At 38.1% G+C, this 27,874-nt stretch overlaps 1 protein-coding gene across 2 annotated transcripts in view; it reads left to right on the top strand.

Moving 5' to 3' along the window:
• Positions 1-27,874, top strand: part of BMPR1A (bone morphogenetic protein receptor type 1A) — an 82,351-nt gene that overhangs the window by 34,680 nt on the left and 19,797 nt on the right. For both annotated transcript variants that reach the window (XM_080597895.1, XM_080597896.1), the window contains exons 2-3: positions 3,032-3,153; positions 23,856-24,062. In XM_080597895.1, the coding sequence (XP_080454021.1) occupies positions 23,996-24,062 (67 nt within the window). In that variant the 5' untranslated portion in view covers positions 3,032-3,153; positions 23,856-23,995. The remainder of the gene's footprint in view (positions 1-3,031; positions 3,154-23,855; positions 24,063-27,874) is intronic.

The raw sequence follows: 27,874 nt of genomic DNA, 5'->3' as shown, positions 1-27,874 counted from the left end.
GTTAGCAGGAGAGCCCTTCCTCCTGCCGAACGAGGATAAATCAGCCCACACTGGGTGCTCGGACTGTTCCCTGTGGCCTGCTGGTGTCTGCAAAGTTACAGCTCTTCGGGTTAGCTAGTATATTATAGTTAGTATATTAATGTCATTCAGTTTTTTTCTTTTCATTTCTTTAGATTGGGGGGCAATATTCCTGAGTTAATAGTGTATGGAGATCCTAAATGTAATCTTAATGTTGCAAAAATTTCCAGATAAATCTGGATTCAATACGTAACTAGCGGCAAGGGCTGTGAGCCTGTGTACTCTTGAATTTGTTAGTGCTTTTTGCAGTCATTGTAGTAGATGAAGTTCTAATAAAATGAAGATGGAATTGTGTGAATAACTTATTAAATACTTTTATTGGTTATCAACAGCATTTCTTCTGGGAAAATGCCATCAAGAATGACACTAAATATTTTGAAAAACTAATCCATTAATAGTTGAGCATTTTGGATAACTATAAATATTTAAGTCAATTGCTTTTCATAAAATTCAGTATGTTCTTAAGTAGCATTTCATGCGGATAAAGAAATTGAAGAAATAGAACACAGTGAGGTTACTCCCATGAATTAATAATTAGCATTAACTTCACTCATCTCTGAGGTTTTGTAGGCCTTTTAAAAAAAGGAGAGATGAATTTGGAACTGATGCAAAAATTCTGAAAGTCACTAAAGAGGCTGTGTCCCCATTACCCAGCAGTGTGGCGTAAGAGAATCAGATCTGTCAGGTGCTGAGAACCTGACAGCCATGCTATACAGGTTGTGAGGGTTTTGTTTCAAACCAGTCTTCCTCTGAGTCTGTGGCTGGATTCCTGCGAGCGGTTGGAGCATATACGATGTGCTTTCTGAAGCTTGTTTTCTGATCTACATATACTCAAAATAAATCTTCATGTGCACGGAGGCTGCCTTGCTGTGTAAAGTAAAGCAAGGAAAATAGGCGTGTTTGGGAGGACTGGTTTCTGAAGAGCACTACTGATTTGAATTCAGATATGAACGTACACAGTCATGCGGATCAAGAAGTTCACTAAAATCATTCTGTTTGTTGAGGGAACTTGGGTACCTGATTCATGGGAGTAAGATCAGGAAATTCAATAAATACTTTATAGAAATTAATGTTTACTAAGAATTTTCATCAGTTTGGGAGTCTGGAAAGAGGACATCATTTAAAAAAAAAAAAAGGACTAGCAGTGTGCAGAAATGCCTTTACAAAGCAGGCTTTTTAAATAATACAAAGTGGTCTTTGTATAAATCAGATATTAGATACAGGGGATTTGGCCATGTTGTAAAAACAGAAAGCACACTGACCTTTTTCTGTTTATAGTCCTGTCTTTTGGAGTCCAACAGAAGGTGAACTGGAGTCTTGATGAGAGAGAGAGATGGATTTATTTTGCAGATTCTTTACAAACTTGCTTTAAAAAAGCAAAAACATTCTCCACAAACACCTTTGCATGGCAAGAATGTTTTTCCAATTCTACCGTGGAAGAAATAGCAATCAAGTGTCAGCCTGTCTGCTCAGTGGAGACAGTTGTCTTTAAGAACTGCTGCTATCTGATATTCAGGACGGTTTCAGGTTGCCATTTTGCACAGATTTATTATTTATTACCAAGACTATTAAACCTCAGTGTGTTAGAAACAGTGCTTATAAATGGACATGGAGACAGAAGTATCCTGACCTTGTAATGGTAAAGGTCCTTATAGAGCTTAGAAAGGAAAAGAGTAGAGAGGTGGACGCTGAAACTTCTCCTCTGCTAGAAATCATGTTAGGCTCATGGTTCAGCCAGTACTGTTGGCTTCCACGTTCAGAAATAAGGCATTAAGTCACTAGATTATAAGATTGGTTGTATATTTTTTAACAGCACGTCTGGGTTACTGATGTTGGAGCATTTGTTACTTTCAAGGTTATCTTTGCAGTTTTAAGACTAGAAGTTCTTAATGATAAAATTCTTGTATATTTCTGAAAGCTTTGGATGATGGAAGCGTTCACAAATTGTGACGTTGTGATAAAATGGGAAGAGCTGGCAATACGCGCCATATGCTCGAGTTGGAATCTAAGTAGTAAAGCTGATAAGCCCAAATTAGCTTTCCACGTAAATGTTTAAAATCCATGGGACTTGACAGAAGTCAGGCTTGCTACGACTGTTAGAATGCAGGGTAAGAGCCTGCTGCTCCTTGCTTTCTTCTGACACTTGGATGTAGGCCAGTTCGAAAACACGAACAAAAAATGAAACCCACCCTATTGCCAGCATTTGTACTTTTTTTGCCAAACTTCTTGACTTGCTTTTTCTTCCCAGGAGCAGTCATACCTGTGTGTAGCTATGATAAACCTACTGATTATTTCTCTGTATATTTTATTATTATATTTTATTTACTATATTATTTTATTATTATATTTTATTATTTCTCTGTATATGGCTCATTGTGTACTAGAACTAACGGGGTGACACCAGTGGAATTTTGTTGTGAGGCTTCAGTCTTACAGATTCTTCTGTGTTTAATAAAGATTGACTTGGGCGTTGTTTTTGTTGTTGTTTTTCCATTGGTGTCACCACACAATGTGTCCTTGCTCTAATCTGTTGCATCGTTTTAAAAACAAATAAAGTTTGAGAAACCTAGTGGTTTGTTAATCAGGTTGGTGCAGGCCAGGTGAATCAGAGTGTTACTGGGAGAGATTAGAAAGGCATATTTTCATAAGAAAACAATCTACAGGGGTTTTTAACACCCCTCCTCCCAAGCATCTCCTTTCATCTAGGACAAATGTGTATGTAGTAGAAATAAAATTAAATGCTTTTTAGTATCAGTATTTTACAAATATGCTGCAGCTGTATAACTACCACAAATGCAAGTGTCTAAGAAGTTTTTTTCTAGGAGCAGTTCGTAGTATCAGAGGGCTTCTGTACTTCTGAATATCAGTTTCTGCAGTTTGCATTATGTACTGTAAACTGTCAATACAATTTCTTTGGATAACGCTTAAATCAAATTCTTTTTCTGTTTTACAGACTGATAGAAATATGCATTTCCGTAGTATCACCTTTGAACTGATGAAGTGGAAGTACAGATGAAAACAGTCTGGAGGAAGCTTGAAGTACAATACAGTTTCATTCAGTTTCCTAATTCTGAGGTAAGGTAAATGCATGCAAAGCTGTATTCTGAATGTTTCAGGAGTAAATATGCATATAATAAACAGCCACCTTATCTTTCCTTTAAAATTTTTTGAGCCGTTTATGCTGATAACAGAGCTTTTAGTACCATTCTGAAACAGCTGTTTGATCTAGTTTCTGTTCAGTGTTTCAGTTATGAAAAGAGACAAAACAGTATCAGCTACAGAGACCTCTTTTATGGAGATATATTGAAAAAAATTTACCTTACCATATCAGTCAAATTCTATTCACTGTAACCTGTCCAGTTACAATTATTGGTAATCCTTTAGTTGAAGTAAATGACTATTTATGCTGCGAAGTGACGTGCCAGTTGGGCATCTTGTCTTCTGGCATAGCGCTTGATGGGTACAAAATTTTATTATGCTGTTCTTTTTAGTATTACTACTATTAATAACGTGTTTTTTCATGATAAATTCCACTGTCTTGATAACTCAGTCATTCCTGTAATTGTGAGTGATGGGTATGGAGGTGTGTTGTTTCAAATTTGCTGCCTTGTGGTGTCTAAAGCTTTTTTCCTTTATGTGATTAAGATGTACAAACATCCTGAAACATCAGATTTCTGACACATTTCAGAACTCTCTTCTGCAGCACTAACTCTGTTTCAAGATAGTGATCACTGGCCCTCCTACATCTAGCTTCTCATTGTTCTAGTTTTGCTTAACTAGAACTTAGGTAATGCCCACATACAGTGTTTAAGATGTGATAGTGTTGGCCCTTCCTCTCACTTTTTCCCATTTGGGTAGAAACAGGGTTTCATAACAGGTGAGACAGCTTCAGAGACTTATGCTCCCAAGATTGATCAATTGTCGTCTGTTCTTTCTTAAAAGAAGTTTGTGTCTCAAATTATTGTAGTCCTGTAGATTGTGGCCCCTGTTACAAACTGACATTAATCCCCTTTTCAAGAAAATAAAGTTCAGGTAAAGCAGGCTGATGCCTCCACTTACAGAAATTAACCAAGGAAGGTTAACCAGAATTCATATATTTGACACGTATAACCTATCCATATAGGCATTTATCCTCTTGTGGAAGTGTAATTTTAGAGAAAAAGCTCAAAGGGAAAGACCAGCATTAAATTCAGGTAACCTGTATTTTTCTTCTGCTGAGTCATTACTCAAAAGTAGTAACTTCCTGTATACTATAAACAAATTAACAAAGGTATAAAGTTAAACTTGTGTTGGCAAGTGTAAGATTTGTAGTCAATCTACAGTACTTCAGGTGAGGAAGATCTTAATCTGGTCTACATTGAACATGTCTTGATGTATGTTAGCTTGATGATGTATGTTAGCTTCTTTCATATTTCTGTTTTACTCAGGTTATTCTATGCTTGACAATACAAGAAGACAGGCAAGCGCTTTTTTTTTTTGTGTTTAATCCATATTCCATATATTGAAGTAAGGGTAATTAAAAAGCCAGTTGTACTGTGCATCTTGCAGCAAAAATAACATCTTGGACAGATGTAGCACACTTACGTACTACTACAAAGTAAAGGGTAGTGCTGAAAATTAAAAGCTTTGCACTGTGACAGGACCAAAAATTAATTTCCTCCCTTTCCCTCCCTGTGGAAGGGAGCAGATCATTTCTCATCCAATGACAGAGACAGTTGAACAACAGGTAACAGTTCTCTTCTCTTTTTTTTTTTTTTTATCAGTAAGGAGGACTCTGCAGATGTGGCAGTCTTGTAAGGTCACTCTTTTGCCTACCAGGAATAACAGTTTCTGTTTTCAGCCATGTAATTACAAGAATGTCAGAACTGAGGTTGTGGGGAACATGTGCATCCTAATAGGAAGCTGTAAACATTAGGGGCTATTTGTAGCATTAAATAGCTTCATTAACCTAGACAGTCTGCTCTGAACACCAGAACTACATCTGCTATTGAGAAGAGTGATTAATGTGCTGTGTTTGCTTAAATCTCAAGTTTTTATAAGAATAGAGATTTGTAAGGGGTAGGGTCATCATAAAACAATTGTTTCTTGCCCACTGTTCTCAGCAATCCCACTCCCAAAGCATTTAGAACTGATCACAGTATTTAGGTGAGTAGTCTTTTAAATTTTAATGAAAAAATCTCACTCCTTTCATATAAAAGATTTGAGGAAAGGTAAATGTTTGGAGATATCAAGTATAGGTTGAGTTCTCTACAGAAAGAATACCAGTAAATTCATTTAATGTGTCTTTTAGATACTATCTGTATTTTCCTTTTAAGTCTTCTTTTAAAATTAAATGGAAAAACAAAAAAGAAGCACCATAACTCCACAGATTGCCATCACTCCTTCCCCGATGTCCATTATATTTTTTTAATAGCATTAGCAATAGATGGGGGGGAGGTGTTTTATGGTTTCCCTATGGGTAAATAAGTGATCTGACAAAAAGTAAAATAGCACCACTGTTCCACCACAAGATTTCACTATCTTGACATAGCTTGTCCTGTTTTTACTAAAGATTATGGGCTTGTAAGTCAACAAACATGCAAATAACAAGAAAGAGGGAGTGTATTAGAACCAAATAAAAACAGGTTATTTTGCCAGTCATTTGTGTTCCTACATGTTTTATCCTCTCTTTTCATACCTTGTAATTTAATTTGAATAGCCAAGTGACATAGACAGAAGATGCAAAAAAAAGGTTACGAAGCCCAAAAGATGGGAAGAATATGAATACTGGATATGGACAGAGTATATCTGCCCAGATGTTGATCAGCCAATTTATATACTTTGAGTGAGATCAGCAGTGTTGTATTTCACAGCATGACCTGCTTTCAGTTGAATTTTTCTAGCCCATTTCTTATTTTGACACCCACAAAACTCTGTGAAAGTGAATGCTTTAATCTTAAATATGTATCATTTAAAAGATGTTAGCATCTAAAATTGGAACTTCGTTTGTTAGTTCCTAGGTGGTGCACAGAGAAAAGTTGCAATTAAATCTCTCTATCTCCTCCATGTTAAGGTTCAGTGAAGCGTATCATGCGTGTCTGACAGTTTTTGAGATTTCAAGATGAGGAATAATTTTAGTTTATTTTCATCTTTAATACAGAATCTCTTGGTAATATGGCACTTCTTGTAGTTTAGCTAATTGTACTTTATTTTTGAGAGTGTAAAATTCTCTTATGTCTTAGTAGGATATGTGTCTTTTTTTATTGTAGCTGTGAATTTGTGCAGATCTTCAGCATTTGCATGATGTAATTGGAGAAATATAGTTTAGTATTTTACACCTAATCAGTATGGCTATGTATGCTTAATTACCTTCTGCAATTAGACTCCTGTATCATGTTGTGTCTTTATTTAACATAAAGATTTTGGTTGTGTGATTACTTTGTTTTCTTTAGAGTGTTGAAAACTGAACTTGGATTGCTTCTATGTATTTTTTCCATTAAACTGTGATACAGTCCCTTAGTTTGTCTTTCTTCTAGCAAGGGAATAATTAAAAGAAGATTAAAGACCTGTGATATGGAGCTGCTTGGCCAGTAACTTCAGTTGATGGTTTTGGAATAGCTTCCTACTTCCCAGCTTCTAGTGCCTGTAGAGTCCCAAAGTGGCGGTGGTAGAGCCATTTCAGCTCGTGGAACGGAGCTTGTTCGTTTAGTAGCCAGGAGCACACGTCAGGTGTCTCAGAACAAAATCTTCAAGTGATGAGTTGTTGTTCTTTTGATGATTTTCTTATTAACCATCAAGACTGTGCAAGATCTCAGTTCAGTTAGGAAGCTATTATTGTGTAAGGTTGGGGTAGCTGTCACTGAATTTCCTTGGCAGCAAACTATTTGCTCAGAGTTAATTCCATAACAAACAGGCTCAGCCACTTTGGGCTCAAACCATGAATGGGAAATGCAGGTCAGTGTGCTGAAAGCATTTTCCAGGAGTGGAGTAACTAGAAATGTGTCCTGTTTTTAATCTGCTGATCAAAACAGGAAGTGACAGTGATTCCACTGCAGAGCTGCTCTCTTCTAAAGCATGTTGTCACACATTTTGCTGGTCTTTTGGAAAGTAAAGTATGCCTCGTCTGTGGTCAGCATCCTCCTGGCAGTACTTAAACCCACTTTTCCTGGCTTAGCCCAGGTTGTGCGAGTAGCAAGACCATCTCAATCTCAGACAGCTTAGGTTGAAAACCTTCCCGATTGCTGGACCAGGACTGTCAGGTTCAGGAAGATCACGTTATACTGTCCTACAGTCCCTTTATTTATTTATTTATTTTTGATATTGAACCTGTCGGGCTCAGAAGCTACTGTTGAAAGTGTAGCGTATCTCAAAGAAATCTGAGCAATTTCCTATGTAGTAAGAGGAGGCTAAATTTTGTCTTATTTCTGTATCTGAGGATGGGAATTTATGGTAGGATGGAAAATTAATTTAAGAACTTAAAAGAAGATGAGAGAAGTATATAGGGAATGCATTCACCGTACAATCTGAAGATGTTTATATTAATGGGAACGTATTTTACAATGAGATTGTAACACGGATATGCAATCAGAAACATACACAGTTTTCTGTTTTGCTTATTTGTTAACTTGCTGTTTAGATTAAGAATGGTAAGATGTGGTTATCTCCTAAACAATAACACGGCTTGTTTTGTTTTCATTTGAAGAATAGGTTTTGTCTCCCTACTCCCTCAAGGCAAAACCAAGCAGATAAACATTTATTTATGATGGTACTGTTTTGAAACATTAAAATATTAGATATGAACTAGGATCCCCTGAGCTAGGATTAAAAGTTAAGAATGACCTTCTCCGGAGATTCCAAGTTTATAACATTATGGTAAGCTTCATGAAATGTTAGGTGAAATGTTTCTGAAGTGTTAGAATTGATAAACAGAATTACATGGAAATAAATCTAAGGGTCCAGTTAAAATGCATTTTAAAGTAATAAACAGTTACCTGTTAACATAGCAAAATCTAAGGTTAGTTTAGATAAGGGTCCTTATATAATATCCTTCATGTCCAAAAGAAAAAAAAAAAGCAATAGGAAATTACTAGTTTCCTCATTTCTAATGTAAACATGTGATATCCTTAAAAATATTCAATGTGAACTGTAGCCACGTCTTGGTAAAGAAGACATATTTTTATCATGTCCTTAAAATACATTTTTTGCTTACAACACAGTACAGGATTTAAAGATCTTGAGTAATTGCATTATTTTAAAACCTAAATATTATGTTCTGAAATTTCTCTTTGTTAAAATACCCACAGTGGGATAGAATCTGAATAATAATAATCTGAATAATAATAGGCAGTAAATATTCATGGCTTGGTTAGTCATATGCCATTGAGTTTAAATGTACTGCTATTTTTTAGAAACAGGATAATCTGATAATACATAGAATGGAGAATTGTCTGTTGATGGTGCAAGTTACTCTACAAAAAAAAAAGTTACTCCATGCACATTTTGTTGAAGTGACTTGTGATTATGGCAGTAGTTAATTCTAGTAACATGAACCAAATATTGGGATGGTAGTATGTGTGTATAGGGAAAAGCAGATGTAAAACACTGGTTCAGCTGTTGCATGAGCGGCTGTGGCTGCCAGTATGTGCGGTAGCTATACATTCTAAGCCACTTGTGCTTGTTTGTAACTGAGTAAGAAAATGGAATAAAAATACTCAGTTTTCATAGTGGAATAGTTTGAAAAAGGGAAAAAAAAAAAGGCCAGTGAGGTGGCTGTCTCCCAAAAGGTAATACTAATTTAGCTGTATCTCTTAATAATTTTGAGAGCAAGCTAACAGGAAAAATGCAAGACTATATAATTTGGGGAAAAATAAAGGAAGTACATAACTCTAGAATGACTGATGATGAAGGGAACGGTTACTTGATCTATTTAGTGTGAACTTAAGGAAGGAAAACCTAACTATTCAGGTAGGATGAGCAAACAAATATTTGCTTTAGTGGAAATGAGGCAAGCCTTGCTGCTCTCTCCACCAGAACGAGTTCAATGTTGTCACAGTAGGCATTTATTTAATCAAAGTAGTAAGGCAGGTGGCTGTAAAATATTAAAACATTACAATAGATAAGAAATTGAGACGTAGACATCGAAGTCCTTACTGCGAAGTTTTAGAAACGTGATGGCGGAGCTGCATTTGGAGAGCTGTGGGAGCCTGTGTCGCCTTGGTGAAGAGTGAGTGACCTGCCAGAACCGGCCCTATACCCGTCCCTTCCTGGGAGCCTAGCTATTGCCGCCTCAAAGCGCATGCAGAAAGCTGGCCAAGTGGATGGCCTTACCTTCTGCGACACTGAGTGCACAAGTCAGACCGCTGATTTAGAACCAAAGACTTGGTTTTACGCAGTCCTCAGAGGTTTTTCCTCTGTGAAAAGTTGTCAGAAAGAGTGTTTAATATGTATGTTACAAGAATAATCATGTGGGTGAGCAAATGCTTGGGGGGAGGCGGGGCAGGGCATAAGCTTTTGCCTACATTTGTGTGTTTTGTGTACAGACTTCTGAAAAAAACAGAAGCTTCGATGCTCGTGACTATTTTTAGTTCAAGTATCCTGGAAGCTGCGGCTTGCTTACAGTAATGAGGAAGTTATCTTGCGTGGATTATTCCATGTTCTGATAGATACAGGGCGTCATACACCCAGGTTTTAAAAGTCTGCAACTGGTCACGCTAATAGAAAATGCAAATCTGTTGGAGACAGAGTAATGCTAGAGGGATGGTGAGATGATCAGTTTCAACAGTGAAGTTGTGCAGAAGGTCCTCCAAGGTGTTTAAATACTTGCACTTACTCAGACATGTAGCTTCAAATTGCTAGTTTTTGAAAAAGGATGGTTTGCTTCAGTTGTTAAGTAAAGCATATGAAAAGCTTTCAGATTAACAGCTGCTGAAGCCTTCTGTGGGCACAAAGTCTCAAAAATAAAGCATACTGTTTCAGTGACTGGAAAGAAAAAAAAAAAGCATCTGAAAAGATCTTTTAAAAATTTGGAACTTGTGAGAGTGACTGACCTTGTTGTTACCAGTGGGATTTATTAGAAATACTAAATCCCACATGAAGCGCACTATACGCTCAAAAGTGAGCACATATTCTAATGCCTTGGTCTTGTAAATGTTACTTTTGAATGTGTTAATGTATCTGTCAATTTTACAGCTAATCAGATAACCATCTGAAATGAATTCCTCAAAAAAAATGTAACATTTGTCCCAGTGGCCAACAGATACTTTGGTCATTCACCCTCTCAGAGAAGAAAAAGCTAGTTATGTAACTTAGGCTGAAGCTGAAGGATGAGGAGAAAGTCACGATTAAAAATTAAGCTTTTGAAAAAGAATTCTGCTTGCTTATGTACACATGTTTCAATGTCAGATCTAAGGGGAGCGGTTACAATATGGCATGTGATGTATTAATACGTCTGTGATCTAGGAGGCATGTCTTCAGTATGGTGTGCTTTTTCTCTGTGCCAGAGTATCAAGAATATTAAAACTGTGCTTCTGATAGAGTGGATAAACAAAAATAGCTTGCTCTATGTCCTACGCTGTCCTGGGGGAGGTGAGTAGTAGAATGATTCTAAGCACTGGGGAAGAAGTTGTACAGTTTTCTTGTCAAACTGGAGTTTGGATAAGGCACGTTCACGTACTTTGCGGCAGCCAATTGATTGCTTATCAAGAACATTTGTGAAGGTGTTAGTATTAATGTTTCAGTTTCCAGGTTTGTGAGATTTTGTTTTTAAACGTAGGGCAGAGCTACGCAGTGGTATTCAGTTATTGTAAACTGTTGTAGAGACTAAAATGTAGAATGGATTTAAAGGGGTAGATGGGTAAATTCATGATGAGTAGGAGCCTCTGTGGATATTGATGTTATGGGTACGTTTTGCAGCAGAAGAAATGAATGAAGTGGGATATCTGGACAAAGAGCATTCTAACCGTTCTCTGGGTTTTATACTCTTGCCCAAAACAATGCTTCTTGACCTCCTAAGGACACGGTAAGCTAATAGGACTAATCCTCTTCAGTAGAGGTGTGTAAAAATACTGCAGTGGAGCTGTGTAATAATACCACAGTGTTTCATTTACTGGTTTTGTTTTCTGTACTCTTCTTAAATGTTTAAAAACTGTCACAGGAAAAAAAGAAAAAGGAATGGAAAAATACTGGGGAAGTGACAAAGGATGGGTCATTACAAGATACTGTGCTGCATTTGCTAGAGATGGTTCAGTAACGATGACTTTTTCTGTTCCTTTTCTTTTTGCCAAAAATAATTCCTTACGCTCTTCAAATCACAATAAAAACTTCTTCCCTTCATTGAGGTTTTCCTGTAACGCTTTCTTTTTCCTTCACAGATTTAAATTGACTAATCAGTCTTAATTCTGGTTACATTACTGTATGGTTACATTAAGTCACAGTAAGCAGCCCTGAAACATAAGTTTTTACCTAGTTTCGTCCTTTCCCTTGTCACCACTTTGTGGACCACACCCAAAACAATTTACAAACATTGATGCAATTTTATAATCTAGAAAGTTCAAAGAGCACTGCTAATGAACCTGCTCAATTTGAGAAGCAGAAATAATCAGTATTATTTTGTTCTACTTAGAAAAGATACACTTGTGCTCTTTTTTGAAATTTCCTGCCCTCAGAAAGTTATTTCTGAAGTTACTTCACTTACAAAATTATGAACAGGAAAGAGGAATCTGCTGACAACTTCTTAAAGCAGTTAATGTAATTTCGTTTTGCATGAGAATTGTCTTTTTTAGTTTCTGTCTTGAGAATGTGAATAAATTCAGAAATTAGGGATGCACTTTGTTAGACTTCTTGATGTAAAAAAATTTTAGATCTGTTAAGCCCTTGCAGGATTTCAAGTGGTAGAGACGGGAGGAAATATATATTGAAAGAACAGGATTTGGGGCTATTTCATGATGCAGAAGCAAACTGTTTTTCTTGAAAGTCTGTATGAATTGCTTGACAAGGATCGTGTGATTGAGCATTCTTTTATCCAGTGGTCCTGTGGAGTGCTTGCATGCAACTGTTGTGTCACAGTCACTCGATGTAAACACAGGTTTCGGATTGGGTTCATACATGGTTCTTTCCAGCAGCAAGTTGAGTTCTGCCAGTAATGCTTCATTTTTGCATTGCATCTGTCATGCTTGCTCTCGTCAGCTGTAATGGAAGAAGTACCTGTTACCAGACAGACCTGCCCTAGTGGCTCAGCCTGATGTTTGAGACGTGAAGAATCTCTTTTAAGTTTTGCAGGTGAGAGGGATGGGGTCTGGTGACCCTCAACCCTTAGACAATTATGCTGAAGATCACTGGTACAGCTAAGCCATGGTGAAGTTAAAGTGGGGGGTTGCTCCCTGCTTCACGTTACCAGGTGATGCCAATACTTGATCTTGCTGTAAAGAAAGACAACCAAGAATGAAAACAAAGAAGAAAGACTAAGGAGATTGGATCTTAAATATTTCTCATATGTGTATCTAGATCTGTCATCAAGAAAATATTTCTTTGCTGGGAATGCTCTGAGGGGTCGGGGCTTTTTCTTTTTTTTTTTTTTTTGATATGTTCACATTGAGTGTTGAAAGTAGTAGTTTGAAAATAGTAGTTTGACAACCAATATTATCATCATCGTAATGATTCCACTCTTCTTTTCCTTTATGCTTTATTAAGGCTTTTTTTCTTTCCCATTTGTAGATTTGATTTATATTCTCATCATTGAGGCCTCTGTGGAGTTCTTCACCTTGACAGTAGTTCCTCCATATCCTATAGCTGCAGGTTTGGGGAAGTTAAGCACATCGTGTGTAAGACAATATTAATTTATCTCACTTTCACAGGAGTTGGTAAAAACAGAAAGTTCAGATGCTTATGGCACAGCTGGTGTGTGAGATTGTGTGTAATGACCAGTTATAAAACCAGTGCTGTGTCTTGTGTTCTGTTTGTTTCTAAAGGACTGTGGCAGTCTCTGAGCAGACTATAAATCTTACTTCCTGCTCTTTGACTTAGAGAGAAAAATCAATTATTAATAGGGTGTTATATATTGATAGTGTTATCTGAAAAGAGTTTATTTACTTGCAACTAAAGCCAGGAGTGGAGGGGGAGCTCAGGTTAAACCTAGACTTCAGTTTCATAAGACAGAGGTGTGTAGTTATTTTACTGCAGTGTAAAATGGTAGTAAAAAGTTAAGTATGCTTATGGGCTATTTCTGCGGTGCAAATGCACTGGGCTATTGAAGTGTGTATAAGGATTGGGAGGTCATTGTTCATCCTTGAAAAATGAAGTAACTTGTGCACTAACTAGGAGGTGATCAGTGAAGGATAAAGGATCATGAAAGAAAGAAGGTTTTGTTGGTGGAGATGTGGAAGGATTACGTGACTTAAATGTGGTCATTGCCTTAACAGAAGTAACGTGGAAAAAGGCAGGATGTGGTCGTTACATGAAAGTGATCTTGAATGACTGGGTATTAACTTCTTTCCTAGTATATTTAAAATAACCTGTTTTAAAATAACCTGTTTGCACTAAGAAAAAGAAGTGATGTAATCTCATGAGTACTAATGGGAAAGATACTAATAATAAAACTATTAAACTGTAAGTTTAAATATTTTAATCTTACTCTGCTTTCTAGTCGTGCTTCTTGTGTGTTTAAGTGAATTTTGTGTGGAAAAAAAATCTAACAGTATTGCTTTAGCACTTGACTAGAAGGAAATAGGGGACTATAACTGTTGAAGTATAAACATTACCTTTGAACTCTGTCATTGTCTACTTATTGAAAGATTACAGTGTTTGGATTTAGAAATGTCTTTGAAGCTATATTCGATGGAAGTACATTGTTCAAACTTAAGAGGAGTAGTTTGTGTGACACATTGTTACTCTAGTTATTTAACCAAGCGAATCTACAATGCACTTAAAGTTTAATGCAAATCAAGGTTAAACTCTCATTTTCATCTCAGCAAGCCTTGCAGAATACCCTGTTAGAATACTAACAGGGCCAGAGAGGCTCAGCTGCATTCATCTAGTCCTGGAAAACTCTCCCAAAGCCATCATGCTTTCTTATATACTTCACAATTAAAAACTAAGCACAGGGGATAAAAATAGAAAGTGAATGTAGCACGGAATTAATTCTAGATTTGTACTGTGGAAGCACTTTGTTAGTATAGACATCTAATTTAATACCTCCAGTATTTGTGAAATAACTCTGTATGTGAGCATGGCATGCTTTGTGTATGAGCTTTTATCACTCTGCTGTTGAGAACTGCATAGAACTTGGAAAGAATGAGGTTAGATAATGAATGTTGTAATTACAGAATGCTTGTTCTCAGGAGGATTTTGGTGTTTAACCCCCCGCCCTCCTTTCTGCTTGCGCCTGCTGAAGCTTTGTTAACCTCCTTGTATGTGTCAGGGCTGTCCTCGCAAGCCCCAGGAGTTGCTGGTGTGAGGGCTCTGTGCTCTTTTGCTGGAGGTCAGTGCCTCCGAGGCAGTATTGAGCATGTGCCAGCTCATCGCCACAGCTGTTCAGAGCCCAGCATATTAATTTAAACTGCCAGTGATTCTGGTTTAGGCTATGCTAGACTTGCCACCGACAATGCTTGCTCACTTCTTGTGCCCTCACTGTGGAGGTGGTCACCTCCTCATGTTTTGTGGCTGGGACTTGTAACCTCTTAAAAATACCCCAATGTGAGTTTCCAGGGTGAGTGTTGAGGTTCAGGGCTGACAGAAGGGCTGCTAGCTGACTGTTCGTGTAATTCAAGAGAATTATGAGAAGAGGTTAAAAGGGCGTGTTTCAGCAATTTAAAGTTAGAAGGGCAATGTAACTAACAGGGATAACAGACTTGAGAGTTACATGTCATTTGTGAAGTACATACCTAAAATCTTGTTTCTGTAGTAATATTTTTTAAAAATATATTTTTTTCATCAGCCCCATCTGTGTTAGAGGAGTTTGAAGGAGCAGCAGCTACCACTTCTTTATTCAGCCTGTGCGATTATTAAAAGGCCTCTTTGGAAGACTGACAGAGACTGCGCTTTTGAGAATTACTGCGCTTTATTTCTACAGTGATTTGTGAGAGCAGCTATCCTGAAAAATTTCTGCTATCAGCAGGCTATGGTGCTTCCATGGGCATGGCAAGCATGTGAGGAAAATGAGGAGCAAGGCTTACCTTGCCAAGACGCATTTTGTATTAGCAAGTTGTGATGATGTCGAACTTGTCAGTCTTGTCTTTTTGTGTTTGTATTAAGGAAATAATAGTAAAGAAAATTTTTTCTCTCTCCCATAGCAATGAGGAGTGAATTTGATGATTTAAAAAATGATGTGGCTTATTTATGAAGTAACATTTGCTATGTTTATCTTGTTCACAAAATGATGTGTGAGTTAATTTGGATGTCAATTACCTCTTAAGGGTAGCTTAACAAAAAAGTATTTGTGTTGACAGTTTATACAGTTTGAGGCAAGCAGTCTGCTTCTCCTGAAATTCTCTTTTGTTGACCTTTTTCTAATGTTGGTCGCATGTCATTGGCATTACAAGGGACACCATGGTGTCTTGGTCAGATACCAGAGAAGTATTCACAGTTTCAGGTAGGCAGCAGAGATTCCTGTGTTGAAGATGTCACTACCAGCAGTTGGGGGGGTTGATCAAAAATGCTTTCTGTCTGCTCCCTCCAGTTCTCAACTTGAAACTCCACTTTCAGGAGTAAATGAAAGGAAGGGGGCTTCAAGGTCTCCATTCTGCTGCTTCCTCCTAGAAATTATTTGCTACTCGCTCTGTTTGGGCAAGTATGTCCTTTAAAATAAGAAGTAAAATTACAGCAGTTGATTTCACACACTTGAGCGTGAAGAGCAAAGGCTCTGTGAGCAGCGTTGCCAAGTTGACTCTGGTGACCTTGCTAATTACTACGCTGTGCAGCCGGGTATTTCTGAGCCTTGTCAGCAACGGTTACTGAGCACTTTATTTCATGCTTAGTTCTGGGAAGTCTTGACTAGGAAAAGACGATTGATGGAGACAATCTGAGAAGGGAGGGGAAAAAAAAAAAAGTAGAAACCCCAAACCATGTTGTTGGGAAGGTCTTCTGGAGGGGAGCAGGCCGGCCGCCGAGGGGAAGCCAGTTCCGCCATGCTAATCCCCGCTGCGGAGGGGCAGGGGGCAGCCATGCGGACAATGGCGCTGGAGCCAGGAAGTCTGCGCGCAGCCTCGTCGGGCGCCCGCGGCTGCACGGGGAGGGCCGGCCGGGGGCTGCGTCGCTCGCTGCAGCTGGCAGCCGGCCGCAGGCCCACAGAAAGCCCACTGCCTGGGGAAGGCGTCAGGGGAGGGGACGGGGGCCGCGGGAGAGGGCTCCTAGTCAGTTTTTCAGTATTTAATGGGGAGGTGGGAGAGGGTTCGACCCATCGCAGATGCGTTGCTCTCATTTTCTTCTTCGCACCAAATCTGACATCAGAGCAGTGCTTTTCGTGCGGTAACTGTGCTGCAGCCGGGCCACATTGCGTGTCGCGGCTCAGCTCCACTGTGGACAGTTACAGGCCTGGCCGTGGGCTGGCTGCAGTCACCAGGAAAAGGCTCCACAAAACAAAAAATGGGTGCCACAACCACCAGCCAAAATCCAGGTGCTGGAGAACTCACACCGCACTGGGAGATTTGCGTGATCATCCTTGCTGGGACACCCGAGGTGGCCAGGAGGCTCCTTCTCCGCGTTGGGCAAAGGCCAGCAGTGTAACAGCAATGGGCTAACACCATGCAGCCCAAGTGTAATAAAGTTTGCCCTGACGGTTTTCTGGTTTGGGGATTTTTTGACATAGATTAATGAACAATTGTTCTTAAATTAAGAAAAAAAAACCACACTGTAAGGCTGTTAAAACATTCATTAGTCATCTTTGTAATGCTGAAAGGGATGTTACGTGTTGAAAACCTTCTGATAAAAGCATTTATATTTCTGAAGGTACTGGCCCTGACTTTAGATCCGTGTGTTCATTTTTAAATGGGAGTAAATGTAGAGTAAGGATGTTGCCTTCCTCAGCTTACATGTCTTGTTTGTATTCAATACTTGTTTGTATTAAATACTTATAGCTCAGAACCAAAGTACGTTCTAGATCTCGTAGGCAGCATAGTGCGACCACATAATATTTTCAATAGTGACGTGAAATTTGTAACAATTTTAATGGCTTTTTTCTCCAACTTGCATTGATTGGTATTGACAGTAAGGAACTAGCAAAATCGATAAACAGATACTAAAAACCAGTTAAGGGTGATAGCTCCTAGTAGAATAGCAGAAATCGATGCCTTCTGTGGTAGGAAGGAGCCTGGGTGTCCGCTTGCCGCTTCTCTTAAGTGCAGAAGCTCCCAGCCAGCTAATCGCAAAAGTGGTGCAGCTGAAAGAGGGAAACTGGGTCAAGATGAATAAAAACTGTGTAGTGAGATCCTGTTTAAATACGCTCAAATAACAGAATGCGTCATGTTTATAACACACAAGGATATGTCTGAATACCTGATGGCACTGGGAAAGTAAGTTTAGTGAATTTCATTACTGTTAATTTAATGGCAGAAACTTTGTAGCAGTTAATTGGAATTCCAGAATAACAGTAAGATGGGCATTCAGGAGTCCATTGAGTGGCGTCCCCAATTACCTAATTGTGCTGGGCATGGTAAAAAGCAGCTATGCTTTAATTTCTTCATGGTTAACAACTTTGTTTGTGAAACGGACAGATATATCATAATTTAGTAGTTTGCTTTCTAAAGTCTGCAGTAATACACACATTCGTTACTGGCCAGCAATGTGAAATCTTCCTTTTGTAAGATTTCTGTTAGATTCCTGGGTGGATTTTGGTGACTTTTCTTCCAGCTGCTCACAAATAAGTCCTTTCTTAAGAATGTTAACGCTGCTGCAGATGGTAATTGTTAGGGTTTATGGTTTTTGAATGAACAAATCCACCATTGCAGTAGGTGCATTATAAACACGTTTATAAACATCCTCTGCATAGAACTGAGATATATTCTTCATTTCAGTCTCAAGGAGTATATAATGCACACACCCTTCATTTAATATTTCAAATTTTGTAGCAGATTGTGAAGGGAGAAAGAACATGGAGATAATTTAAACAATCTTTTTAGCTTTTAAATTTTGCAGTGACTAATATTTTTAGATTAATATAATCTGCAGTTCAGTGGAATTATTTTTGTGGACTTGCACAGATCAGCGCCTAAACAAATAGGGCCTTCTTTGGAGTAGTTTTTGTTGGTGCCATGCAGGCAACTGGCTTTCATTTTTTTTCTCCATTGACTCTGATTTCTTAATAGATTTTAGCAATTTTACCTGCATTATTAAGGTATCATATTTGAAAAACACTTTAATATAACTAGTCCTGTACTAGCTATGTTTAAGTTTCACATTTTAAAATAGTTTGTGTAGGCATGCCTTGCAATAAAATAATAGAGATTTGTTTTAAAAGTCTGAGGAAAATAGGCCTGTATGAGTATTTGACAGAATTATGCCTGAATTATTGTACAGAACCTGAAACTTACATTTAAACTTCCTGTTTTTGTGGAATTGACTAAAGTTAACTACAGCTCTTTTTATGTTATAAATACGAACATAGAGTTGGAAGGACTCTCAGATCAGTCTGTTCATTTCCTATCACCTGCAGCTAGATCAGATGGTGGCCTTTATAAGCTACGGAAAAATTAAGTTTTTGGACTCTATTTAAGTCTTCCCTAAAGCCTAACCAGGGTTTTGAAATTGTCTTCAAATTTCTGATCTAAACAGACTTTAATGGCTAATCCATACCTAGTCGTTGTTGAGCCAGTAGTTTTCTTCAGATTGAATGCTTGCCCATCTTTCCATGTGTTTATTCATATGTTGTATTTCCAAAGTGTAATCATTTCCTAGGCAACTTCCACTTTATTACTCTTTTTTTTCCTCCATTCATAGGGTTTTCCTGTTCTCCAGATAATATTATCAGTCCTTCTAGGCATATGCTGAATTTATCAGTTGTATTATCTATTGTACAGTGCTGTTCATGCTTTACTGTTTCCTCTGGAAAATTTTCCTGCAAGGTCTTAGAGTCATGTTTGCCTCCTTCCTAGCCACGTCTCACCAGTGTCTGACATGAGGTATTCAGTTAGTGTACTCGAGTCTTTGGTTATAGCTATTTCCTTTGCATCAGTTCCTAGGCTACACAGAGAAGAAATTCTTCCTAATATGTTTAACTTCGCCACTGTCGTGCCATTGTATTTCATTCCAGTCCCAATACTTCGATTGTTCATGTGATCCAAATCCTGCGTAGAAACAACACTCAACTGAACTGACAATTCATGTTAGCCGATGTGGCTTATCAACATCCTACTCCTTGTGCTCATTTCTCTGCTCATTTCTCTAATGAAAGTTGATAAATAAGCTTGAATCTAGGTCTTTGAATGTTGTGTGAACTGCAGTTGTAATCTCTTTTCTCAGACCTACTTATTGTCTGCTCTGTAGTGAATTCTTTACTGTTATTTTTTTAATGCAAATCAATAATTATAGCACCATATCAGGTTTTCTAAAGTTCTAATAGTTGTAATAGAAAAGTTGCTGTTGCATACTGGCTTAGACTGACAATCCAGTTTCTCCAGCATTCTGTTCAACCTCAAAGTTGCACGTATGATTGAGGCAGCATGTTTATAATTACCTAAACCACATCTTTCCCCCATTACACGTAGGGGCTACATTTAATATTTTCCAGTTTTGTTTTGCCAAATAGATTTACTTGGTACTGCTGCAAATGTTTTGAAACATATCCTGTGTGTTGAAATGGACTTAATGTTCTTATTCTTGGGAAGTTAGAGATTGACATTTCTTTTGATACATTCCCTTTTTACAAGATAAATTCCCTTTTTACAATACTGTCTTTGTTGCTATGTTCAGCACTATCATTCTTTATTAAAATCTGGGATAGTGCGGCTCATTTGGTTTGGGGATCATGCTGTTAAAAATATTACAGAGCCACATCTAAAGAACAATTACAACTAGATTCCCTACTTCTAAAATCATTTCAGACCATACAACAAATCCTGTGCACTTTTGCTTCATATTTTTGGAGTCATACAGAGCGTAGGGCTAGATGCCCATGCTGGTTCATAAATTCACAGCTGAGTTCCAATTTCAAAAAAAAAAAAGTTACAATAACAAAAGCATTATCGTCAATAAAATATTTCTAAGAAAGATAATAAATTACACTGTAGACAAATCAGGCTTTATGATTTAGGAATAAATTACTTTCTGAAAGATTATAGCTGAATACTTCTTCATGGTTATAACAGAAAAATAGACATTGAGGACTTTGAAATCAACTGATTGGCTTGTGGTTTTGAAGTTCTTCAGCATTACTGTGTTGGTAGACCAATGTTCCAGCAGTTAATTGGTGCTTTAACACATTTGAAGTGCTCATTTATTTGTGTCATTCTAGACTATTAATACCAGGCAGTTTTGGGAGAAATTCCAGCTATTGCTTACCTTAGTATGCTGCAGCATGGCTGCAGTCTTTCTGGATTCCCATCAACAATGACCAACGTGGAAGAGGTGCAGCTGTGGCCCCTTCAGTTCTGTCAAATGTACTTTTTGTTGTTTCGTCTTGTTTTAACGAAAGATATTCTCAGACGCAGGTCATAACAACCACTCTTTGGGGTATGGTGTTTGCTGGAACAACTAGTCTGTTTTAAAATGGTCTGGTTTTTCAATCTGTCGGAACTATATAGGTGTATCAGAGTGCCAGGTAATGAATGTTACGAACTAAATATTTTCAGTTTCCTCTCCTGAGAAGGAACAGCATAGGCTGTTGAACTAATTGTCATAGCTTAGCTCAGAAGCTGAAGTCATAAAAAGGAAGAGCAGCTCGAAAGATGAATAAGAAACACCTCAAATCTTGTGTGATAGCTGTGGCAGAGGAGCTCTGTTGAATGTTAATGTGGTGACTGAATAAACTGCCTCAGCCTGCCCACGTCAGGTTTTTGACATTTGTTTGTTGCTTCTGAAGTGTGGGCAATAGAACAGGACATGTTCATGTAGTTTGTGTTGTGGCACTTCATTCTAAATCTGTTGTATTTTTTGTTTGGTTGGTTTTTAAATTTGTGGCTTAAGCTTCCCTGCCGCACCATAAGACATGGTCACTGCAGCTGTGAGTACAGCAATATTCGTAGCACCCATCTACCAAGGCCTTGAACCAGCTGCAGGGCTTTCCTGGCTAACAGCAAACCTGATGCTTGAATGCTTGACACTGCAGAAAGATAATTCAAGTAATAACGTGAAGGCATCACGTATGCATTTCAGGAACAGAAATGCATTTCAGGGGAACAGAAAGGAATTGCAGTCCTGCTGGGTTTTAGTTTCCATTTTTTGATGTATTCTTTTAGGTGGTGATAAGCATTCTAAAACTAGAGTGATTTAAAAATGGGGAATTAAAACAAAATTTATTCCTGTTGTCATTTTATTACATACACTTTCATGTATATATTTATACATATTTGTCTTCTGAAAAGCGAAATATTAGTGAAAGGAGGATCCAGGTACAAAATATGGGCTCTAAACTGAGGGCATTACATCCTACAATGTTGGACAAAATTTTTTGAGAACTGTCTTAGATTGTCTCTCAGAAACAAAAATCACCAGGAAATTGGAAGTAAATTGCCTTAAAACGGTCTTTTTTCCATTTTTTCCTGATGTTATGATAGTGTACTATGTTGCGCAGTGTGTAAACTTTTCTGAAAGTTTCAAACACTCCTCCCCTTGAAATGTGAAAGACAGTGAGAATAGGTGCTACTTACAGAAATTTGCTTGAAGAAGTGCAGAAGTGATTTTTAAATGCACTTTAATCGGTTTATTAGACGTTTTTTTCCTTGATGGACTGCAAAAATGGTGTAAATTAAACCTTTGCTTAACTACGTACAAGGTGTTGGCCACTCATATCATCCACGTGTTTTATTGAGGATTGAAGTTCATCACAATTGAAACAGGAACTAAAGCAATAATATATAGTTTTATGTTGCTGTCCTGACATTTTTGTAATTAGAAGGACGTTCCCTTTCAGCTGTCGGAATCGGTTATATTTCTTTTGATTGTGAAATGCTAAAGAGAGAATAGTTCCGTTACCACATTGCTTTCATTTGTGCCTGGAAAGGAAGTTTATTCTGAAGCTAGGAGTGTTTGAGGATGTTTGCAAGGCATATCGTTGTAAATACGGCGCGACCGTAGGACAGACAACCTGCCTTCCCTCATGGCAAACACCACTGCTGCGGTTGTGTCCAGGTGCAGCGCGGCAGCTCGGAGGCGGCCTGTCCGAAGCAGGCCCCGCGGCCGCCAGCGCCCGAGCGCTTTGTTGCTTCATTAGGGAGAAGTCAGAGATGTGTGAAAAGTAGGGCACGGGTCGGAGGCTGCGTGCCCCTTCCCAGCCGCAATTGAAGTGACAGACACCTCCCGGCTCTGCCGCTAATTTCCCTCCATGGCAAATGCCTCTGAAGCACTAATTAAAATGAAAAGTTCTCGGGTCTTACCAGCAGACAGATTGAGTTAGTTATGGTGGAAGCGGCCACCAGCAGTAATTGCAGCACATCCTTGCACAAATGCGAGGGTTTGCATTCATGAGCAGCGCCAGGCTGACAGGGGTCAGGGGGTCAGGCCCACCGAAACAAGAGGCTGGAGAGAGGCAGAATCGGGGTTCTCCTCCTCCTCCTCCTGCAAAATCGCTTTTGTTTCTCTTAACTGTTTAGGTGTGTGAGCTGCTCTGTAGTCCTTTGAGGCCTAATTACGCTTCCTTTGTTAATCACTGTAAAAAGTTTATTAAGCAGAACGTGACCACAAATATGCACTGAATTGATGAGTAATATTTGACCACTGTGGTCCAAAGAAGTAATTTTTTTTCAATTTGACTGTCTTATCTGCATGCTTGTCCACTGAATGAGAACAACTCTGTTTAATTTCAGAGCAAATGATGTGCGCATATGATAGCGTAATTTTTTGGGAGGGGGTTGCATACATGAAACTTGGGAATCCGGAAAGATATCAGGATTTTGAATTGGAGTTAACGTATTATTAACAAATTTTCGTTGATGCTGTGGATTGGACTAACTTTGTCTTCTCCAGCAAACACTGTATAACATGCTAGCTCCCAAGAAGAGGGATTAGAATACAATTGATACGAAATGAAATTTATTTTTTTTATTATTCAGTGTTAAATGTTATTAGGTTTGTTTGTTTATTGTCTTCTGAAATATTACAAAATCTTTGAAAGTAATATTGTAAGTAAATTAGTTAACTAAACTAAGTATTTTAGTACAAATTTGTTTTTCATCCAGCTGAGAGGCTGGGTTTTTGTTGCTATGTTCTTTGCAAGCATTTTTCATCTGGTAACAAAATGTGTTATTCTTTTAGAAAATAGCCCTGCTGAATTCTTCCTTATGAAAAATAATGAATATAAACTTTAATTCATGTAAAGGAAGCAGGTTTTAAACATTAACTTTTGCACATTAATCTATTAAATGTTACCTATGTTAGCTGTATAAGAGTCTAAAATACATGGCTGTACCTAGTGAGTTAACAAATCTGTTCGATCTGAACATTTAAAAAAAAATATGCTGTGGATCTGGTTGTTATCAAGTGTATTTCAGGGTAAAAACAACTAATGTTTTCAATTATTAATCTTAATAAATATATGCCTTTTTAATTATTTGAGCAACCTAGTTATGCTCAGTGCAATGAAGAATCATGAGTTGTTTTTTTCCTATTTTCAGAAATGCAAATAATGACTTAAGATTTTGCTTTACTGTGTCTTTCAGGAAACAGAGTTTGAAAAGTTGCAAAATCATCTTTGCAGTCAAGCACCAAATCTTGTATTAGGCTTCACCGGACAGACTAAGCTCAACGTTTGTCAAGCAGAAGGGCCACTGCCTTGCACAGGAAGGATTAAAAGTGAACAATGACTCGACTAAGAGTTTATGAGCGATTGCTTGGAGCCTACCTGCTTATCATTTTACATGTTCAAGGTAAATGTCTGCTAGCTGCAATAAGTGTATTTTTAATCTGTAACTGAAGAATATGTGTATTCCAGTGGCTTTTTTGTTGTTTCTTTTTGTGCCTTTTTTTTTGTTGTTGGTTGGTTGGTTGTGTTTTTTTGTTTGTTTGTTTGAACTCTGTTTAAATACCAGGACCATTCTTTCCCAGTCAGGTGGCTTGTCTGCTTGACATGCCATGCAGAAGCTTGACAAAAACAAGGAGCATTATAGTATAGTGGTCATATGTTATTGTAGGGTAGATCATGGAATAAGTCTAGTTTAGCAAGTGCTTGAATAGTTACCAGAAATACATAGTACTCTCTGGAGCAACTTAACGTGAGCAGCAGAATTGAGGAAATTCTGTGGTGTGTCCTTCTGAATTGCAATTTCCTGTAACTGTCTGAGCCTTTTACGCTTGACCCACTGAAGAAATTGCAGTGTGGAATTCCCTATGCCTTCTAACATTCCCAGCACCCTAGATAGTGTGGCGTTAAGTAATCTAAATGAATTGCTTGTCCTTACTCAATTGGATGAGGTGGGACTACATAGTGGTCGTAAGAGCCTGGTTTTAAGTTTGTGAAAATACTCATTTGTGAGTCTGTTGATCATCACTTACCAAAAAACATCTGGACATACAGTTGTCATTAGGTCTTCTGTTCCTTTCTCAAATTGGGTTAAATTAATATGTATTTGGAGTAGACAGACCAAAGTAGCTGTCACCTCATTCTGACTCTATATGGAATTGAAGCTTAAGTATAAAGGTAGCTTAAGTAGCTTAAAGGAAGCTTAAGTATAAAAGTAGTTCTGTATGGAGAAAAAAATAAACTGGCTGTATTTTGTTCTGATGGGTGCAAAGAGAATACTATTAGTGGATGTTAGGATGGTGTCAGTGAATCCATTTTATTAACCTGTATCTGGGAACTGCTGCAGCTGCTAACCTAGGTGGGGAGAAGCACTTCCACAGATTACCAGACTTTATCAAGCAGTAAATATAAATGATATTTCAAATTAACAATGGAAATTTCTTGTTCTACCCATGTTGATCCTAGCTTTTGCTGGGGGTGCAGTTGGACAAGACTGACATGAAAGATTCTTACCTGGAATTGACTGTGAGAGAGCTGGTCAGCTACACAGAGAATAAACGATGAGCGCTTCTGTGCAAGGCAGATTATCTGTCAGCTTGTTCTGGTATCATCCCACTCACATTCACAGCTAAACTTCTGTGGAACACAAGTCCTCTCTCTGGATCTGTGCAGAATTGCAGTTTGTTAAAGATATTTAAAGCTGCATTTCTTTTTGGCTGTGTATGCACACATTTCAGGACTGGGGAAGAGCATGGGTATTGATTTGAAGCTTTGTGATCGTAGCAAAGATTTCAAGGTTGAAGGCAGCAATACAAATAAACATGAATCTCAGAGTCTTGGCTACATTAGGTTGGGAGAGGGAAATCCTCAATACCGGTCCCTCATCCCATTGTGAATGTGCAATCTTTAGTTAGCAAGAAATAGCTCAATCTATTTAGATAGAAATAGCATAGTTTAAGTATAGTTAAAATTTGGATTTACAGACATTTAGAGATAGCTCTGAGGTGATTATATTGGTAATGAGAACAAATCACAATAAATGAAATTGGGGTGAAAAATTTGGGTGGGGAAACACAGAGTGAATGTGAACAAGCATAGAACAGGCTGCCTGAGAACTTGTGTCACACGTGTCCTTAGAGCTGTCCAAAACTCGATTGGAATGACTCTGAGCAACCTGGTCTAACTTCCAAGCTGGTCCTTCTTTGACTGGGGGTGTGGTACCAGGTGCATTTTGGAGGTCTCTTCCATGCTAGGTTATTTTCAGACTTGGCAATTTGCAATAGAGCTTGTTTAATCAGTTTTGCTACTTCTTGCAGGAGATACCAGCTTCTCCCAGTGAAGAAGTTGGAAATCTGTTTTGTTCTTTGTACTGAAATTGTTACCGGTTAGCATAGTCAATACTTAGTATTTTACTCAAGGTGGGAGCAACTGAAGGAGCAAAATTGTTTCTCTCTAATCTCCCAAATAGAAATAAGATAAATATGTAGGTCTTACAGTGACTTAAAATTAAACTAGATTAATTCTTAATTTTAACAATGGTTCAATGCATACCTTCTAATGTATATTACAGTAATAAATTTCACTAAATTAAGTTGAAATGCACTGGAAAACATAAATAAAATTTCAGCTTCTAAAGAAGGAATTACTCTTAAGAATATCTCTGACTTTCAAATCAATACTGAGCAAGTTCTGAAAGTCCTGGGAAAGTTGAGCTAGCTGAAATGTTGTTTCTTTGATGCAACTTGCCCAAGGGCTTGTCTTCAAACACATGAAATATGTTTGGTTTCTAGGGGTGGCAAGAAAAAGTTGCCTCTCTGCTTTTTGTTGCATTCTTGGAGGAGTTGTGTTTGGGGGTGTGTGTGAAAGTTGATAGTTATCAAGTATTTGAAATTTTCATAGGAAAGAGGAAATCTAATGTGAAAAGAACAGTCTCAACAAGGAAGATACTTGCAAGGTGTTACAAAAATGCATCAGTGTGCATATAGAAACCAGCAGAGGTGGAGAACACACAATAGGAGGAATTGAAGAGAATCTGTGTAATTTACAGAAAGAGGAGAGAAGACGGGAGACAAGGAAACATCGAGCACGTGTGCTTTCAGGGACTGGTACCAAGGTTTGCTCGCTCAGTTGTATTGGAGGCTGCTTCAGAACGGTGGGAGCTTCAGGGCTTACCGAGACCTGAGAGAAGGATAGATAACAAATGTCTGTGTACGTGCAAGTATATGTACACACATTCCTTAATAGGTAACTTCTAAAAAACAAGTGGTTGCATGTGTTGATTGATGTGAAAATATTCTTCCGACAAGAGCAGAAAGCAGGCAAGTCCATGAAATTACTGGGGAGCAGCTGCTGTTTGGCTGTTGGTACTAAGGAGCAGGGGAACACAGCAGTCACCTTTTGGACTGGGTCCTCTTTTCAGCTTATGGGACGCTGCTCTCGTTTCTATGAGTAGAGAAATGAACAAAAATGAGTCTGGATAGCAGATAACTAAGTTGAGTAACAGCTGTTAAAAATCAAAATGCAAAAAACGTTGTATTTCCTTTCTCGTTGTGGAAGGCCTTTGCAATATCTTCAGGCCTGTGAGTTGTTCTGCACTCACTACTGCTTCACATAGTCACCCACCTACTTCTGCTCATCTAAGGCAAGAGTTCGTCAGCTTGAACGGCAATTAAGTTCCGTGGTCAATATGCTTTTGTCTTACCACTAGTGCAGGTTTTGAGTTCAGAGAACCAGTCTTACTTCAGAGCAGCATTCTTTGTTTTTACAGTGCACTGATGAGCAGAGCTAATCAATATGTGTAATGGAGTGGTCAAGTAGCTTCAAATATAATTAAACGTGTTCTCCTATGTTTTGCACTTTGATACAGTATCCTGACAGTACGATGTAATATTACATACGTGGATCATCACGTTCTTGTGTGTCCTTCGGACGTGCTGCAGGAGACCAGTATTTTAATCCTTTTAAATTAGTTACAAAGAAGTATTAATTGCATTCAATATGCATGAAGAAGTTTATTAGAAGTTAAATTTTAAAGTAGTATTAATATTAAATATTGAAAGACTTGTTAAAGTTGGTATTGTCCATTAGTGAGCTGAAAATAAATCTGTTGAGGCTTGTTTCAGTATTGTACCTCCTTTTATGTAAAGATTTGATACAGAAAATCAGTTAACTTTTATGCACTTCTTGAATTTCAGGTGGAATAGTTTGTGTTTAAGTTCA

Source organism: Anser brachyrhynchus (genome assembly GCF_964034855.1).
Source record: "Anser brachyrhynchus genome assembly, chromosome: 6".
Classification (NCBI taxonomy): Eukaryota; Metazoa; Chordata; class Aves; order Anseriformes; family Anatidae; genus Anser; species Anser brachyrhynchus.
Note: the sequence above shows the minus strand (reverse complement) of the source record. Positions and strands in the feature narration are given on the sequence as shown.